Source organism: Cajanus cajan, chromosome 5 (assembly GCF_000230855.2).
Source record: "Cajanus cajan strain Asha chromosome 5, NIPB_CcT2T_4, whole genome shotgun sequence".
Taxonomy (NCBI): Eukaryota; Viridiplantae; Streptophyta; class Magnoliopsida; order Fabales; family Fabaceae; genus Cajanus; species Cajanus cajan.
In genome coordinates this window covers 39,991,737-40,010,788 of record NC_138521.1, presented here as the reverse complement: position 1 = coordinate 40,010,788, position 19,052 = coordinate 39,991,737, and the positions used below count along the sequence as shown (strand labels likewise).

At 39.2% G+C, this 19,052-nt stretch overlaps 1 protein-coding gene across 1 annotated transcript; it reads right to left on the bottom strand.

Annotated features, from left to right (window-relative positions):
* Window positions 1–4,628: 4,628 nt before the first annotated feature.
* On the bottom strand, window positions 4,629–13,131 carry LOC145957988 (uncharacterized). The gene is made up of 6 exons (XM_083074434.1): window positions 12,888–13,131; window positions 12,287–12,679; window positions 11,940–12,142; window positions 11,568–11,861; window positions 5,611–5,705; window positions 4,629–5,484 (listed from the first exon to the last, which is right to left on the bottom strand). The coding sequence occupies exons 1-6, from the start codon at window positions 13,129–13,131 to the stop codon at window positions 4,629–4,631; spliced, it is 2,085 nt and encodes a 694-aa protein (XP_082930560.1).
* Window positions 13,132–19,052: the final 5,921 nt, after the last annotated feature.

Here is a 19,052-nt window from a genome sequence, read left to right as displayed (position 1 = left end):
GTCCAATTGACGTCATATTTATAGGGAATAGGCGCAATACGGCCTACAGGAGCAGTACGGCCGTATTGAAATTTTTGAACTTCAATACGGTCGTATTGAGTTCAATACGGCCGTATTGAAATTCAGAAATTTCAATGCGCCCGTATTGAGTTCACTGCGGCCGTATTGAAGTTTCAATACGGCCGTATTAGGTTCAGTACGGCCGTATTGGGCTTCATTCCCTCCACTTCCTTATTTTGAGCTATTCTAAGACCTCTAGACCTACAGAGAACCCTCCTAGGGCCTTCCAGGAGTCCTTCTGGCTGATTTTCCTTCAGTCTTCGAGAGTCTTCAAGCTTTATTTCCGACCCGGACAATTTTAGGGGTCTACAGTCTCTTAAGTTTCCATTGTACATACTTGTATAGTTGTTTTCTTGTACCTTGTATATAGTAGATACTTGTATAGGTGTATTTTTGCCTTTGTATTTGTGAGGCACTTTATTTCCTTTTTAGTAGCTATTGTATATTGTTTCTAGGGTAGGTTACTTGGACACTTGGACTCCATTTAACCTAACCTAGAAATACATTCTTTTCTTAGTTTTCTAGTAGTAGGATTGGGAGTGGCATTAGCAAGCTAGAGAGTGCCATTAGCAAGCTAGAGAGTGTTACTAGCAATTTAGCCAAAAGGTGGTCCTAGGCTAAAATTTACATATTGGACTCATTTTACTCCTAATTTTTCATAGATTTGATTTAGCTAGGTTCTGTTCACATTGGATGAACCTAACTAAACCAAATTAACAATTTCAAAACCGGTTGGAGTAAATTAATTCCAAAGAGCCACCCACCTAGATGTGTTCACACTTGTGTTCACACTTGTGTTCACACTTGGCCAAATTGCTTTGTTCTTCTCAAGCTTAGAAGCTTGAAGCACAAGCTTCTCCTTAGCTTGCTTACTAAGCAAGCTAAGTGAGTAGCTTGCTCTCCAAGCCTCTAGACCATGGATGGTTAGCTAGACCTTACCATGGTTCCTAGTGAACCATGGTTAAGACTAGCTTGCTCTCCAAGCTTCCTACTCCTATATTTTCGTTTTTCCTTCATTGTAAAACACTTTTGATGTAATTGAGATTGTATATTCTGAATAGAGTTCAGATTTATCTCTTCCAAAAGTCCCTAAACCTCTTTGAGTGCATCCAATTCTCTTATCCCTTTCATAGAAGAGTGTAGTGAGAATTGAAGGGGCTTATCTCTTCTTCAAGGAGTGGCGCCTCTTGGGAGTGTTTCTCCACCAACCGTGGTGGTCTTAAGGCCTCCTCCTCCATAGGAGACCTTAACCAAGCATAGGAAGAATCAAGGAGTTCAAGATCTAGGGAGGAGCTTGAAGGGAACTCAACATCAATCCGGGTCTCCAACAAGTTTTCCATCATAACTACAAACCAGAGGAACTAGAGGAGCAATGGGGAATAAGTCAAGAATACACACAAGAAACAAACCCAGAAACCTCTAATGACCTCTATGATGATCAATCCTCTTTCTCTTGCCTCAAACAACTTCTCTTTTTTTCATTTTTTTTTGATATTTTTTTTTGATATTTTTTTTTGAATGAACAGTACGTAGTAAACAGTACATACGAAAAATTTGAAATGAGATAAGATAACATGCAGAGAAGTAAAGTGTACAACATAAGGAATCAACTAGCCAATATACATCATCCGATGAAACATACACACACCCCCACACTTATTCAGGAACTTATTCCCAAAACAATTCCAAAGCTCCAAAACTCCCTAAGGTTAAGGTAATCATGGTTTTTCGCTTAAGGCTTGTAATGAGCTTCAAACAAAGAAGGGGAAGCAGGCTCAGTAGGGGTTATCAGAGGAGTTAATTCAAGGTAGGCTTATTTGGCTAGAGGCTTATGAGAATCAAAATGCCTTAATCATATCCAAACATGCATGTGAATCAAGAAGTATCAAACAGAGTCAAGACAAGGCAATTGTGTAAGCAATCAAGAGGCATAACACATAAGAAAGAATAGAGAGTGGCTCAAATCCTCACACAGGGTATATTTGTTATAATTAAAACAACCTCTGAAACCTCAAAATCATCTTTCCAAGTAGAGAAAAACAGGGATTTCAAACCATATAGTATCAAGAAACTCCTATCCAAGAATGAAGTAAGTGCCTACAAATTATCAAAACCCAGAAATCAAAGAGAAACATGCAAAACTGCACAGAACACCTAAACATAAAACCTAAACCCAAAAATAACAATTAAACCCTAAAAGCATATGACCAAAACAGTTCCCCCCCACACTTAAATCACACATTGTCCCAATGTGGCCCAAACAGAAGATCAGAGCAATCAGAACAATCAATAAATCTGGACAAGTGCAATAAAAGTAAAGAAGGAGAAGGGGAAAGAAAACTCCCTAAGTCATGGTGGGAGAGTAGCGGGGTCGAGCAGAGACATCTCCTCTTCAACTGCGTTCAACAAGGATGGATTGCTGAGGAAAGGCTTCAGACGGTGCCCATTAACTTTGAAGCTCTTGTTTGTGGATTCACTTTTGACCTCAACTGTACCATAAGGAAAAACATTAGTAACAACAAAAGGTCCAATCCACTTAGAACGTAACTTACCACCCATGAGTTCGAGCCGAGAATTGTACAAGAGAACTTTCTGGCCAACCACGAAGTCCTTCCTAGCTATCAAGCTGTCATGGAACTTCTTGGTTTTCTCCTTGTAGAACTTAGATTTCTCATAGGCTTCAAGGCGGATCTCATCGAGCTCACTCAGTTGCAACTTTATTTCCTCTCCAGTCTGATCAATAGAGAAGTTGCAGGTCTTCACAGCCCAGTAGGCTCGGTGCTCTATCTCCACAGGAAGATGATATGTTTTGCCAAAGACAACCCGATAAGGAGACATCCCTATTGGTGCTTTGTAAGCAGTCCTATGTGCCCAAAGAGCGTCCTCTAGCCTATTGCTCCAATCTTTCCTGTTGGGCTGGACTCTTCTCTAAGATCCTCTTGATCTCCCTATTTGAAATCTCAGCTTGCCCATTAGTTTGGGGGTGGTAGGGTGTAGAAATTCTGTGCACTACCCCATACTTCTTAAGCAAAGCCTGCATGGATCTATTACAAAAATGGGTGCCCTGATCACTAACAATAGCTCTGGGAACTTGATGAGTCAATATTTTCCCCTATTTTCTTACCTTTTTGTACTTATTTTAATCTCTGATTTGCGCTTAATTGTTGATTATCTGTACTGTTTTCTATTTGGGCTTTAATTGGACCGGTAATTCATATTTTAACTAATTTGAATTTTTTGAATCTAATTATTCCATATTTTTATTTTCAGGGCAGTTTAGTAATTATCTAGGCTTGGAATTAATTTCTAGACTTCAAGTAGAGCTGCCTCGTCATCTGCCATGTCATCTTCCATGTCACTGCTGCACCATTTTCCACCTCAGCATTCATTTTTAGTTTTTAGGCTACTTTATTGTTATTGGGTCAGACATGGAACTGTTTTGGGGCCCAATCTCATTTTAGGTCATTTTAGGTTTAGGCTAGGGATGACTTGGCAGCCACTAGAGGAGGGGGGCTGATGTGACTACGTGAACAGTAGCCTCCTTCATCATTCCAGACGTTTTTGGATTCTCTTTTTGTTCTTCTGTTTTACGTTTTGCTCTCTTGTAGCCTAGTTTCACGTTTTGTTCTCTTTGAGCTGCCATTTTCGTTTTGTTCTCTTATCTTCTCTGGTTGTGGAACTTGAATATTTACATTTGAAGAATACATTTCATTTTGTTTCTCTTTTCTGCCTTGTAATTTCTTTTCTTTCTCTTCTCTGCCTTGCAATTTCATTTTGTATTTTCGTTTGTATTTTCGTTTAATGGAAGGCTAAAAACCCTTGGGGTTGGTTCCTTGATCAGATTGCAATATCTATTTGAGGTTTTATTTGTATTTGAATCTGTGTTCTGCTTGCTTGGTTCTTCTTCATTGAACCTCTGAACGTTTTTGATACCTGTTCATGCTTAATGAATCAGGTTTCTCACAAGTTGTTTAATCTTGTGGGGAGGTTTAATGTTGTATACGTTTTCTTAATTCGTGTAGGGAAATCTTGAGTTAATCTTCGCTTAGTTGGTTAACTCGGATGGAACAAGGATTAAGTTATGAACAGAGAAATCTTTTGAGGACCAGGGATAAAAGAGTTGCAATCTGAGTAGGGAACCAATCCGTTTTACTTGCTGTTTTATTTTGTTTTATTGTGTCACCAACTGAAAATCCGAAAACAAACCCCCCCACTGTGTGTTTAAGCCTTTAATAGTAAAAGACGGTCCTTGGGAGACGACCTAGGAGTCACTTCCTAGTACTACATTTAATTGTATTTATTTGACCGGATACGGCTTTGATCAGTACTCCAAAGCTGCAGAATATGTTAGATCTGACAAAATCCATAACAACCCGAGCATCATTAGTTCTGGTGGCTTTGCCTTCCACCCATTTTGAAACATAATCAACAACTAGGAGAATATATGAAAAACCAAAAGAGACAGGAAAAGGACCCATGAAATCTATACCCTAGACATCAAAGACCTCACAGAATAGCATGGGTTGCTGAGGCATCTGCTGTCTCCAAGAAAGGGCTCCTCCTGCTCTCTAACACTGCTCACAAGTGCTGCAAATCTTCCACGCATCCTTGAAGATGGTGGGCCAGTAAAAACCACAGTCAAGCACCTTGCGAGCTGTCCTCTGAATGCCAAGATGACCACTAGATGCAGAAGAATGACAAAACTGCAGGACGGAGTCAATCTCATGGTCTGACAAGCATCTCCTGATTACCTGATCACTGCAAAACTTCCACAAATAGGGGTCATCCCAAACATAATGTTTATCATCACTCTTAAGTTTATCAATCTGAGCTCTAGATGTTAAAGGAGGAAAAACTGAAGCAACTAAATAATTGACAATGTTCGCAAACCAAAGGGTGGGGGAAGGAACAGAAACTGTTAACAAATTTTCATCAGGAAAATTATCCTGGATGGGAAAGACGTCAGCACTATCCTCAGCTCTCTCAATCCTGCTGAGATGGTCTGCCACTAAATTCTGAGCTCCACTCCTGTCCCGTATATCCAGATCAAACTCCTGGAGCCAGAGCATCCACCTGATCAATTTGGGCTTTGACTTAGCGTTTTTCAGTAGGTACTTCAAAGCTGCATGGTCAGTATAGACAATAACACGAGAACCAAGCAAATAAGATCTAAATTTATCAAGAGCAAAAACAATGGACAGAAGCTCTTTCTCAGTGGTAGTGTAGTTTGCTTGGGCAGCATCCAAAGTTCGGGAAGCATAATATATCACTCTGGGCAACTTGTCAACTCTTTGTGCCAGGACAGCTCCCAATGCATAATTGGATGCATCACACATCAGCTCGAATGGGACTGTCCAATCAGGTGCCTGAATGATTGGAGTGGTGGTGAGTGCTTCCTTGAGGCGGTCAAAAGCCTGTTTACACCTGTCATCAAAAACAAAATCAACATCTTTTTGTAGCAGATTAGATAGCGGAAGGGCCTTCTTGCTGAATTCTTTGACAAAGCGCCTATAGAAACCTGCATGGCCAAGAAAAGATCGCACCTCTCACACGCAAGAGGGGTAAGGCAATTGTGCAATGACAGATATCTTTGCAGGGTCAACCTGAATTCCCCGATTGGAAATGATATGCCCTAAAACTATACCCTGCTCTACCATAAAATGACATTTCTAAAAATTGAGAACAAGGTTAGTCTCAATGCATCTATTCAAAACTCTATCCAAACTATCCAAACATGCATCAAAAGAGGATCCATAAACAGTAAAATCATCCATAAACACCTCTATGCAATTTTCAAGAAAATCAGAAAAGATACTAAGCATGCACCGCTGGAATGTGCCAGGGGCATTGCATAGGCCAAAAGGTATCCTCCTATAGGCAAAAGTACCAAAAGAGCAGGTAAATGTGGTCTTTTCCTGATCCTCAAGAGTAATATGAATATGAAAATAACCAGAGAACCCATCAAGAAAAGAGTAATGAGATTTACCTGCCAGACGCTCAAGCATCTGATCAATGAAGGGTAGAGGAAAATGATCCTTCCTTGTTGCTTGGTTGAGCCTCCAGTAGTCAATACAGACCCTCCAACTATTTTGCACTCTAGTCGGGATGAGCTCATCCCTCTCATTTTTCACAACAGTAAGTGATGGAATCATGCCTAGGAAGGCAAGAGGTGACATATTGAAGGAGCCAAGAGGAGTTGGCTAGACATGAAGGTTTGGGCCAGTCAGGGCCCAATGGGCCTGATGGGCCTGGGAAGGCCCAAGTTGAACTTTTCATGGGCCATATTTTGTTATAGCTATTTTCATATGTTTTGTATACATCATGTTAGTATAGGTATCATATATTTTGGTCTTGTATTTTGGACCACATAGAGTAGCATTTTAGGTTTTAGGCTTGTTGGGCCTAGTTTTGGGCTTCATGGGCCTTTGGGCTTTTGGTACCCAATATTGGGCTCATTTTCATTATTTTAATTTTTCCTTTCCATTGTAATTGTTTGACCAATGTAATTAGGTCATTAGAATAGGAAAATACAAGGAATACTAAAGTATGCTAATTAGGTTAAACTAGGTTTAATTTGGAAGCCATTTAAGTTACATTTGAGTCACATGTTTTGCACCATTGGTGGCTGAACATGTGACACTCAAATTAACCCTAAATGACTCTGAAATCAAACCTAAATGCACCTTGGTACCTAAATTTTCGGACTTACACATGTGCACCAAAGTTTGAATTCAAATTTCAAATTTGAATTCAAGCTTTAGGCGCCAATTTGTGTAGCTTTGGTTTAGGTGCCTATGTGCTTCATTTCCGTGCATACTTAAGTCCTACCTTCACATTTTTGTATTCACTTTTGAGAATAATGAAATTTGAGAGCTTATTCAGCCAAATTTCGTTCAAGATTCACCATGAGAGAAAGCTTCACCTTAGGAACCCTTCTAGGATTTCCTCCTCTTTGAAGTGAGCTTTCCCTTGCACCTTAAGCTTGGATGCTTCCATCCAAGGCTTAAGCCTTCTTCCTATCCGAGAATCTCCTCCATCTAGTGTTCATCACGTTGGTTTCTATTTCCTTGAAGAAGATCCGTGCATAAGGAGAGCTAAGGAGAAGAACATTCATCACTCCTCCTTACCATCTCCATCATTTTTGGTATCAAGAGCAAGGTTCTTCAAGAAGATAAGTGCTTCATCTTTTTGTGTCCGAATTTGTGTTGTTCATTGTGTTCTTCTTGTCTTCTTTGAGTTTCTATTCGGATCTAAGTGTTTTGAATCAAATTTGTTCCATAGATCCATTGTTGATTGTTCTTGATTTTCTTCCACAATCAATGTTTTAGGAACTATTTGCTTGTGCTTATTTTGAGTTTATTTTGAGTCTCTCCATTCCTTGTATGTGTCCGTGATTTGACCTCATGCATTGCATTTAGATTTTGGTTTTGAATCTATATTTTGTCTTAGAAGTTTGTGTTTAGTCCTTATATGTTGCAAATTCCTTGAATAGCATGTTTAACCTAGTGTTATTTTGAATTTTGTGTCTACATTGTTGATTCGGTCATACTTCTAATGTGCCTACCTATATGTGCTTTTTCTTTTACCTTATTGTGTTCATGATTTGCTATTAGTCCTAGCAAGTTTCCTTAGAGTTAGGTTTCCATTGTGTTCTTAAAGTTTTCAAATCACTTTCCATTGAAAAATCTTATTAAAACATTTATGATTCAAAATTTCAAGTACTTCTAGTGCATTATCTTTGGATTCAAATTTAAAAAAAAATATATATATACATTAAGGCTGGAAAAACAGAGTTAAAACAGAGCCTAAAGTGTTCAAAAGATCAAAAGAAAAGAGTTCATAAGGAATCCAAATCAAAACCTAAAGACTAGTGCACTAGTTTCTCAAGTTTACTTGAATTTTGACCTAATTTTTGGCTAACTTGTAGTCTCGGTTTCTATAGCTTGGAATCTTAGAAAAATTTGAAACAAAAGGCAAATATACTCTCTGGACTCTTAAATTGAATATAGAAAAAGAAAGAATTAAAAAAAAATAGAGAAAGCATTTTAAATAGAAAAAGCCGAGAGGTGTTCATTGATAAAAATTCATTTGATTCCTTGTTATTGTTTTGACTACTATTTGTTCTATACTTATCCAATTGCTTTCAAATTTTTTTTGTTTTGTTCATCTACTCTAGTACCTATCTAGGAACATTCCTAACTGAGTGCTAGCTTTATTTGGAGTCTTATTTTCCAGTTTTACTTGTTGAACCTCTTTGAGTCTTGTCAAATATACAAATTACTGTTAACTTTTGGTATAAGCTTTTCAAATTGTGCTTCTATTGCTTGTCTAGTTTTCTTTCAATAATTTCCCTGTGCTGTAAGTGGCCTCAAATCCTTGCTCAAGGATCAAGCATTTCTCAACAAAGAGTAGGAAAAGTTTGGACACTAAGACCTAAAAAAATTTCACCTAATTTAGTGACCAAAACTTCTCCTAAACTTCCTTCACTTGAGTGACCATTCCTTTCACCTTGTGAGGCAGCCACCATTAACCTCTTTTGTTGTGATTCTTTGCAGGTCCAGGAGCATCAAATTTGAAGGATTAGTGGCGGATTAAGACACTTAAACAAGTGTTAGAAAAGTTGAACACAAAACCGTCACTAATTGGTCACCAAAACCGCCATTTATTGCTTTCTAGGCTAGTTTAAATTTTGCAATCTCTCTTGTATTTTAAAATCAATTTGTAAAGCTTGGAGGGAGTATTAAGAAGCTGGTCAGGTATATCTAACTCCTTGTTAGCATTCTCACGTGTAGTACTAGTGGAAGTGGCTTGAAAATTTCATATGTTTCAAGCTTCAACCTAGGGCAAACCGACTAGTTGATTATCCTTGCTTCCTTCAAGTGTTTGAACTTTAATTGTGTTTACTTAGTTGCTTAAATTCGTCTAGACTTGTGTAGATTTACTTGCTCACGTTTAGTTTAGTCTCAAAAACAAACAATTTGTGAAAAAGCATTCAAAATTTTTGTGAAAAGTTTTGGGGAATTGGAAGTACCACAAAGGAGTTTAGTGATTTCCACTTGAAAAGGCTTGGTTATTAAGTGGCTCTTTGTAGCTCACCTCCCTTGATAGTGCAACTTGTACACTTAGACTTCCAATTGTTATTTTCATTCCTAGAAAATACCAAAAACATTTTATAACTTTTTGCATAGCATATAAAAAAAATTTTATTTTGTTTAATCATGAGAAAATATTCCTCAAGTGGTAGTGATTCAAGCTCTCCAAAAGGTTTTTCACATTCTACTCAAAGGCTTAAATCACTAACACCTTGGACAAAGAAAGAAGCTTTAAAAAAAGAAAAAGAAAAACTTGAAAAAAAAGCACAACTTGCAATTTTAGAGGAAGAAATTCACATTATTAAACAAAAGAGAGAAAAACTTTTAGCAAAAGAAAAATTGAGAAAAACAAGAGAAAAAGAAAGAAAAAAGGCATTGCTCTTAGGGAAGAGTAAGGAGGAAAATAATTCCTCTAAAGGACTTGTGAGTGAAGAGAGTTGTTCTACCACTAAAAATCATTTACAAAATACTCTCTTCATAAATAAAGACCTTAACTCTTACCCTAATCTTACCACTAGTCATGAAGTAGAGATTCAAGAACAAATCATTCTAAAGAAAAATGAATCTCAACTTCAAGATGTAGTGAAGAAGGAGTGGACTACATTTAGTTCCACTTCTTGTGCTACTTCCTTGGAGGTGCCCAAGGAAGATAGTCTTCCTCTCTTTAGGAATCCTTCTACCATAGTTGTTCTAATAAAGCACCCAAATTTTGGAATATATTGTTTGATAGATACATCTTGTCATATTTCATATTCTATTTTTGATCTTATGGGAAGTTCATCTTTATTTGAACTTAATTTGCACCCTTCCCTACAAGACAAAAATAGTTTATATGAGTTTTCAAGATTTTCCAAGACATTTTATCTACCAAACAATATGATTCAAAATTGTTTAGGACGTTTTCTAGTATTCTTTTCTTTATATTTTAGGAAAAGCATAGGCTACCATTTAGGGTATTTTAGGCAAGATATTGTAGTGTTTAAAAATCATTCTTTTCATTGTCTTAGTCATAGTGTTATTACATTCTTAGGTTTTACTTCTAGGTTATGCTTAGGAGAGGAGCCGATTTCTACTTTTAGGGAGTCTAATTTTGATAGTTTATTTTTTCTTAGGCTAGATATAAGGACTCCTCTTAGGATCCATAATCCATTTTCTCATCATAAACATGTCACCTCTTATACATGGTTTGTTGTGCATGTAGGTGATGATTCTTATTCCATGCATCCTCGTGATTTGAGGAAAAATCCTTTTCAAGAGGGAGGGGATGATGGAATCATGCCTAGGAAGGCAAGAGGTGACATATTGAAGGAGCCAAGAGGAGTTGGCTAGACATGAAGGTTTGGGCCAGTCAGGGCCCAATGGGCCTGATGGGCCTGGGAAGGCCCAAGTTGAACTTTTCATGGGCCATATTTTGTTATAGCTATTTTCATATGTTTTGTATACATCATGTTAGTATAGGTATCATATATTTTGGTCTTGTATTTTGGACCACATAGAGTAGCATTTTAGGTTTTAGGCTTGTTGGGCCTAGTTTTGGGCTTCATGGGCCTTTGGGCTTTTGGTACCCAATATTGGGCTCATTTTCATTATTTTAATTTTTCCTTTCCATTGTAATTGTTTGACCAATGTAATTAGGTCATTAGAATAGGAAAATACAAGGAATACTAAAGTATGCTAATTAGGTTAAACTAGGTTTAATTTGGAAGCCATTTAAGTTACATTTGAGTCACATGTTTTGCACCATTGGTGGCTGAACATGTGACACTCAAATTAACCCTAAATGACTCTGAAATCAAACCTAAATGCACCTTGGTACCTAAATTTTCGGACTTACACATGTGCACCAAAGTTTGAATTCAAATTTCAAATTTGAATTCAAGCTTTAGGCGCCAATTTGTGTAGCTTTGGTTTAGGTGCCTATGTGCTTCATTTCCGTGCATACTTAAGTCCTACCTTCACATTTTTGTATTCACTTTTGAGAATAATGAAATTTGAGAGCTTATTCAGCCAAATTTCGTTCAAGATTCACCATGAGAGAAAGCTTCACCTTAGGAACCCTTCTAGGATTTCCTCCTCTTTGAAGTGAGCTTTCCCTTCCACCTTAAGCTTGGATGCTTCCATCCAAGGCTTAAGCCTTCTTCCTATCCGAGAATCTCCTCCATCTAGTGTTCATCACGTTGGTTTCTATTTCCTTGAAGAAGATTCGTGCATAAGGAGAGCTAAGGAGAAGAACATTCATCACTCCTCCTTACCATCTCCATCAGTAAAGCCTATCTTCTTGGGGACCACCTGGACCGGACTCACCCACTGACTATTTGATATAGGATAAATGATCCCACCTTGAAGAAGCTTGGTCACCTCCTTCTTCACTACATCCAAAATGATAGGGTTGAGTCGCCTCTGGGGCTGTCTCACTGGTTTAGCTCCATCCTCCAGTAATATCCTGTGCATGCATGTGGATGGACTGATACCAGGAATGTCCGCTAGGGTCCAACCGATGGCTTTCTTATGCTTTTTTAGAACCTGCAACAATTTCTCCTCTTGAACAGCATCAAGGGAGGTGGAAATGATCACTAGCAACTTCTCATTAGCCTCCAAGTAAGCATACTTGAGGTTCTCTGGAAGAGGCTTCAACTCTGGTGTGGGTGCTTGCTGAACATCGGAAGGATCCAAAGAAGGGAGAAGGGGTTCTGCATCCTGTACCTCAACCTGCAAGTCAGATTCTTTTGTACTTCCTGCAACATGGTTAGTGCATTCTGACTGTATAAAATCAAGACCAAGAGGTACAACACCCAACGTGTCAAATTCAGATGCCTCATAATCAGTTTCACAGTTAGATTGATATTCAGATTCAGACTCAGACTCAATGCATGAAAGACAGCTATACAAATCAAGTGAAAATGAATGCTTCTTAGCATGAGAAGAATGAAAATCATGAATGTGTTCATCAACTAGATCATCAATCAATTCAACACGAAAAACAGAATGCGCTTCAGAAGGAAATTTCATGGCATCCAAAATGTTAAAATGAACAACAATATCCCCAAGTTCCATAGACAAGGTGCCAGCATACACATCAATCTTAGTTCGGGCTGTTTTCAAAAATGGTCTACCCAAAATGATTGGGGCAAAACCATGGGAGAATCCCTCCTCCATATCAAGAACATAAAAATCAACGAGAAAAATAAGTTCACCAACCCGAACCAAGACATCCTCTATAAAACCTGTGGGGTGGGCAACACTCCTATTGGCCAACTGAATGACCACACCCGTAGGTTGCAAAGTACCAAGAGACAAAGAATTAAATATAGACAGAGGCATGACATTAATTGAAGCTCCCAAATCAAGCATGGAATTTTCAAATTTATTGTTACCAATAATGCAAGGTACACAAAATGTAGCTGGGTCCTTACACTTTTCAGGAATATGTGGAACAGATTTACCTATGAGTGCTGAGACATTTCTGCCAATGCTGATTTGCTCATTTCCCTTCAGCTTCCTCTTGTGGGTGCAAAGTCTTTCAGGAACTTAGCATATCTGGGAACTTGATGGCATCCAGCAGAGGTATGTTCACCTCCACCTTCCTGAAGGTCTCCAATATCTCCTTATCCACCTCTTCCATCTTTTTGCTTGGAATTGATTTTAGTGGAAATGGAAGAGGGGTAGGAGGCTGATGTAGATCATCACTGTGTGCACTAGAAGAAGGTCCACTTGCATGAAAATTTTTGCTACTACCTGTATGGCCCTCTTTCTCAAGTGTAGGCTCAGGTGTAGGTACAACAGATGTAGGTGGTGCTGGCATGTCAATTTGTTTTCTAGACCTCAAGGTGATGGCACTCACATTCTTCAGATTTTGCACAGTTTGTGAAGGCAACTTGTCTAAATTTTGGGATTGTGCCTGATTGAGCTGAGTTGCCATCTGACCCATTTGATTTGTCAAACTTTGAATGGAAGCTCTGGTCTCTTGTTGGAACTGCATGTTTTGAAGAGTCATCAACCTCACTAACTCCTCCAATGAAGGTTCAAAAGTAGAAGGTTGAGGAGCTGGTGGTGCAGGTGCTTCGTGTTCTCTCTGTTATTGCTGTTGGATAGGAGGAGGTACATATCTGCTAGGACCAACATTGTTTTGGAAGGGAGGGAATGGTTGTTGTTGTTGTTGCTGCTGCTGGTTAGACCATCTGAGATTAGGATGATTTCTCCAACCTGGATTGTACCTATTGCTGGAGAGGTCATAACTCTACTGTTGTTGTTGCTGCGCTGGTCTATTATTGTAGATATTTGTAGCATAGGCTTGTGGGGCATCAGGACCTGTAGAAGAGTCTTGCAAGGAGGGACAAGCATCTGTTGGATGATTAATTGAAGTGCAGATGCCACATACTTTTGCTGGTGGTGGAGCTAATTTTTGATTTGCAGCCAGTTGTGAAACCAAGGTGGTGAGAGCATCAATCTTACTCTCCAGCTTTTTGTGTTCAGTGGAATCTGAGGCTACCACATCATGCACACCCTTCACAACTATGGAATCACTCCTCATATTGAATTGTTGTGAGTTGGACGCCATTTTTTCAATCAGCCCTATAGCAGAAGCAGGTGTCATATCTCCTAAAGCTCCTCCACTAGCTGCATCAATCATGCTTCTATCCATCATGTTCAACCCCTCATAGAAATATTGCAATAATAGCTGCTCAGAAATTTGATGGTGAGGGCAGCTAGCACACAGCCTCTTGACCTCTCCCAGTACTCGTATAAGCTCTCCCCCATGAGTTGCCTAATTCCAGATATGTCTTTCTGGATTACAGTGGTCCTGGATGCAGGGAAGAATTTTTCGAGGAACACTTTCTTCAAATCATCCCAGCCTGTTATTGAACCAGGAGCCAGATAATACAACCAGTCCTTGGCAAGATCCTCCAATGAAAAAGGGAATGCCTTTAGTAGATGTGATCTTCAGGGACATTATGTGGCCTCATGGTGGAACAAACTATGTGGAACTCCTTGAGATGCTTGTGTGGATCCTCACATGCACGACCATGAAACTTAGGCAACAAATGGATCGGAATGCCCGGACACCAGACTAATCCTTAATTGATGGTTTTGAAAATAGGTTCATGGAGTCGCCACCAATATTTTACTCAAAACATTGGAAAATAAAAGGTTTTTAAAGATCCAATAATGGCCTTGATAACCAGAATTGGGTTCGGGGGTCGGTTACGTGTAGGGAAGGTATTAAGCATCCCTACAGCGCCCTCAATTGGTACCCTATGATGAAGTTAACGTGATAAGAAATAATAAATTAAATATTAGATCCCCTTGATTAATATTTATTTACATATTGAAAAATTAAATTATACAACTAACTCTAAAATATCTACATGATTGCATTTGTTATAAATAAAAGATAGAGATAAAGATGATAAATAAAAGATATAGAAGAAGATTGTTTGAAATACCTCTTGAACGAGCTCTATTGAATCTTCAAATATAGAGAAGGTGCTTTATGGCAACCTTTCACACTACAATATGCCTCACAAATCTCAAGAAATACAATAGGAGGGAAAGAAAGAGAAATTTCGTGCTCTAAGGAGTCTTGGAAGAAATTTTTGGGGGTCCTTAGAACTATGGTCGAGATTTCTATTTATAGGCATTAGATGTGGGTCGGAACGGCCCGTTCTGGATTCGTAACGGTCCTTTCTGAACCTAAACGTTATGTATCATTTTTGTACCCTAGAACGGCCTGTTCTGAAATCAGAACAACCCGTTCTAAAATGAGAACGGCCTGTTCCGGGGTACAAATTTTAGGCTCTTTTATTGGTTTGGAACAGCCCAATCTGGTCTAGAATGGCCCGTTCCAACCTACATTTTTTAGCCCTTTTGATTAGTTTTGGAACGACCCGTTCTGGTCTAGAACGGCCCGTTCCAACTGACAATTTTTAGTCCTTTTAGAAGCCTCGGAACGGCCCGTTCCAATTCAAGAACGGCCCTATCTGGACTTGGGAACGGCCCGTTCCGGGTCACTAAAAAAAGTTGATTTGGGCTTTTGGGCCCTCTGATGTCCTATCTTGTTTGTATGCCCCCCGGACGAAATTGGGTGTCTACAGCTGCCCCTCTTTACTTGTCTTTTGGAATAGTTGTGTTGCTTTTCCAAAGGAAAGTAAAGATGTAGACATTTCGTTCGGGTCTTCTTCTCGTCTCTGTGTTGATGCTTCTACGATGCTTCCCTTGGATAGGTGTATTTGCTCGTATCCTCACCCTTTAGAGCAGTTGAGCATTGATTGCGGACTCTATTGGGTAACAAAGTTGACAAACTGTACACCTGATCTTCAGTCTTCAAGTAGAAGCTTGATTTTTTCTCTTGTGATAGTTAGGTGAAAATTCGGATCTTCACTCTTGTTTTGTCAATAGATACTTTCACGTTGTTTCCTTCGGGTAGATGGTGTTCCCTATATCCTTGCCCCTTGGAGCAACTGAGTGTTGGATTGTATACTCTATTGGGTGTCAAGGATGGTGAACCGAAACATCTAGGCTTTAAGATCCATGTGAATGCCCTATGTCACTTGCTATGTCCGAATCTTCTCTTTTACTTCAGCAATGTAGATGCCCCCACACCATTTCCTTCGGGTAGATGGTGTTTACCTGTATCTTTGTCCCTAAGAGCAACTGAGTGTTGGTTTATATGCTCTGTCGGGTGATAAGGATGGTAAACTTGTACCATCTAGACTTCTGGCTTTGATGATAATGCATCCTACTGCTTCTGCTTGCTTCATGGTAATGTGTTCCTTTATTCGTAACTTGTTGAAGAGAAAGTATATTATGAACTCAGCCTCTCCAAGCTGGACTATATTTAGGGCTTCAGCTGACCCATGGTGAAGGTAGGTAACCCTCTTTGTTGTTGTAGTATTTTCATAGCATCTCCAGGCCATAGTACTTTCGTAGCCTCTGCAGGCCGAAGTATTTTCGTAGCCTCTATAGGCCGTAGTATTTTCGTAGCCTCTGCAGGCCGTAGTATTTTTGTAGCCTCTGTAGGCCATAGTATTTTCGTAGCCTCTACAGGTCGTAGTATTTTCGTAGCCTCTGCAGGCCTTAGTATTTTTGTAGCCTCTGTAGGCCATAGTATTTTTGTAGCCTCTGCAGGCCGTAGTATTTTCGTAGCCTCTACAGGCCGTAGTATTTTCGTAGCCTTTTCAGGCCGTAGTATTTTCATAGCCTCTCCAGGCCATTTACTGGTGCTGATGATGTGATTGCCCATTGACGAGGATTGTTGGTAAATGGTGCCCTTGTGCTGGTGAGCAAAGGAGTAGATGCTTGACAGAGATTCTGGTGCTGCCCATGCCATGTGAGTATTGTGATGCCTCTCCAGGCGCCTGCTTGTGGTAGTTTTTTTTTTTGTATTTTATATTTGTTTAGCTTTGGCTTTTTCATGTTTGAAGCTTGCCTTTTTTTTTGTTATTTTCTAAATGCTTAGGCTTTTTCAACATTTACGAAGCTTTGATGGAGCTAGGATGAAGAGGATTGAAGTTCTCCATTAGTTCCATGCTTAGGACCGTGAACTCTTGAGGTGTTCTTAGAGACTTTGAAGCTCCACGAAGAAACCTTCCATGGAGGAGAAGTCTTCAAGGTAATTCGGTTACTCCTAGCTTTGTGTAGAAGCTTGAGGAACCAAAGTGAAGGTTGAAAACCTTGGATAGAAAACCTAGGAGAGAACTCTCTACGGTTTTATGACTCTTGAGTGGGAGAGAAATTCAGATTTTATTTCTCAAATTTGTCAAAAGTGAGTACAAGTGTAGAGAAAACAAATATATAGGGAGAGGTAGCTTGTAGGAGAAGCTAACCTTAACCATGGTTCATTAGGAACCATGGTAGGGTTAACTTAAACTCCCACGGTTTAGCTAGCTTGTAGGAGAAGCTAACCTTGACCATGGTTCACTTAAGAACCATGGTAAGGTAAGCTAACCTTACAAAGGTTTAGAAGCTTGCAAAGCAAGCTTCCAACCTTTGAAGTGAGACAAGCAATTTTCGGCCAAGGAGGAAGAAACTAGCTAGGCGGCCTTGGATGCATTTGGCTCCATGATTTAATTTGAAAAAATTTGATTTGGTTTAGTTAGGTTCATCATATGATGATGAGACCTAGCTAAATCAAATCTATGAAAAATTAGGAGCAAAATGAGTCCAATATGCAAAATTTTGCCTAGGCACAGTTCTGGCCCAATTACTAATCACACCCCAAGCATTGCTAAATGTGACCCCCTTTTCCCTACTGAAAAAATACATAATGAATGTATCAACTAGGGAGGTTAAATGGAGTTAAACTCTCCAAGTAACCTACCTTGAAATCAATATACAAACACTAACAAAAGCAAATAAAGTGCCTCACAAATATAAAGGCAAAAATAACCTATACAAAAGACTATTTGAAAACTATACAATATATACAAATAGAAATAGGCCTTCTCTTCATGATAGATCATTCCAAGTGAAGATTACCTTGGGCTTGACAAGCCCACTAGTCTTCACAAGGTCCAACTCTTCCTGTATTCTTCTAGCCATAGCTCTAGTCACTGGATCCTTGGTCCATGGTGTATCATCCCCTCCTTCTTGAGAAGGATTTGTCCTCAAATCTATAGGTTCATCTTCCTCATCATAACCTGCAAAAGGAATAAGATCACTCACATTAAAAGTGTTGCTTACTCCATAATCACTGGGAAGATCTAACCTGTAAGCATTATCATTGATTCTTTGGAGGACTTGGAAGGGACCATCTCCTCTTGGGTTGAGTTTAGACTTCATTTGAGAAGGAAACCTTTCCTTTCTCAAATGAAGCCAAACCCAATCCCCTTCCTCAAAAATGAGGGTTTTCTTTCCCTTGCTTCTATCTAAAGCAGTTCTCTCATTTTGTTGTTGTATATGAGTTTTAACCTTCTCATGTAATCTTTTAACAAATTCATCCCTAGATACCCCTTCTTTATGAAAATAATGAGAAGAATCTGGTAGGGGTATTAGGTCCAAAGGAGTAAGAGGGTTAAAACCATACACAACCTCAAAAGGTGAGATTTTGGTAGTCTTATGGACTACCCTGTTGTAAGCAAATTCAATGTGGGGCAAGTACTGATCCCTGTCGCCACCGGCCCAAACGGGCCTCGGCGGTCGCGAAGACGGTCGAGCTCGCTTTTATTTTAGTTTTGAAAATGTATTGGATTATTAGAACGACTTGTTCTCAAACTGAGACCTTGTCGATCTTATCCAATTTATTTATTAAATGTCTCACCAATCCATGTTAATCCCAAGCGGGACCCTCCATGGATTAGTGGTTTTCATAAAAAGGAAGGGTTCATGGAGTCGCCACCAATGTTTTACTCAAAACATTGGAAAAAGAAGTTCAAGGCAATCGATTCAAAAATCGACTTCGGCCATTACAACCAGAGTCGGGTAAGGGAGTCGGTTACGTGTGGGGAAGGTGTTAGCACCCCACAACGCCCCTTTCGGGTTCCCTATGACAGATTATTTCTAAAAATAATAGTGTGAAATTACTAAATTACCCCTATTTATTCTAAGCAATTACAAATTAACTATCTACATGATGACAGTTTAAATATGTACACACAGAAAGCGGTAAAAGAAGGGACTTTAAAGAGATAAACCTTTGAAGCGTGCTTTCTTATATATCTTGACAGAAATTGGAAAGCGTTTTGGCGTTCCCTCCCTCTACAAGACCGCTCGCTCCCTCCTATAAAATTTTTGACTTTGGAAATCCGATGGATTTCCCTTCGACTTAGTTCGAGACTCAAGCAAAATGCTCAGAACTCAAAAACTTCGTCGGATCAACTCTCCGAGTGATTTCCAGGCAGAGCACTGCTCAAAAAAACCCAGAATCCTCAAGAAGAGGGTTAAAACTCCGTGTCAAAGTGTCCA

What these genes read in the sequence shown, in the direction of transcription:
- LOC145957988 (XM_083074434.1), bottom strand. Translation starts at nt 13,131, where the DNA reads ATGCAGTTCCAACAAGAGACCAGAGCTTCCATTCAAAGTTTGACAAAT. An exon ending in TGAGAAAGAGGGCCATACAG is followed by an intron (nt 12,680 to 12,887) that starts GTAGTAGCAAAA and finishes AGATATGCTAAG; the next exon opens with TTCCTGAAAGACTTTGCACC. An exon ending in TGGAGGATGGAGCTAAACCA is followed by an intron (nt 5,706 to 11,567) that starts GTGAGACAGCCC and finishes ATGGTAGAGCAG; the next exon opens with GGTATAGTTTTAGGGCATAT.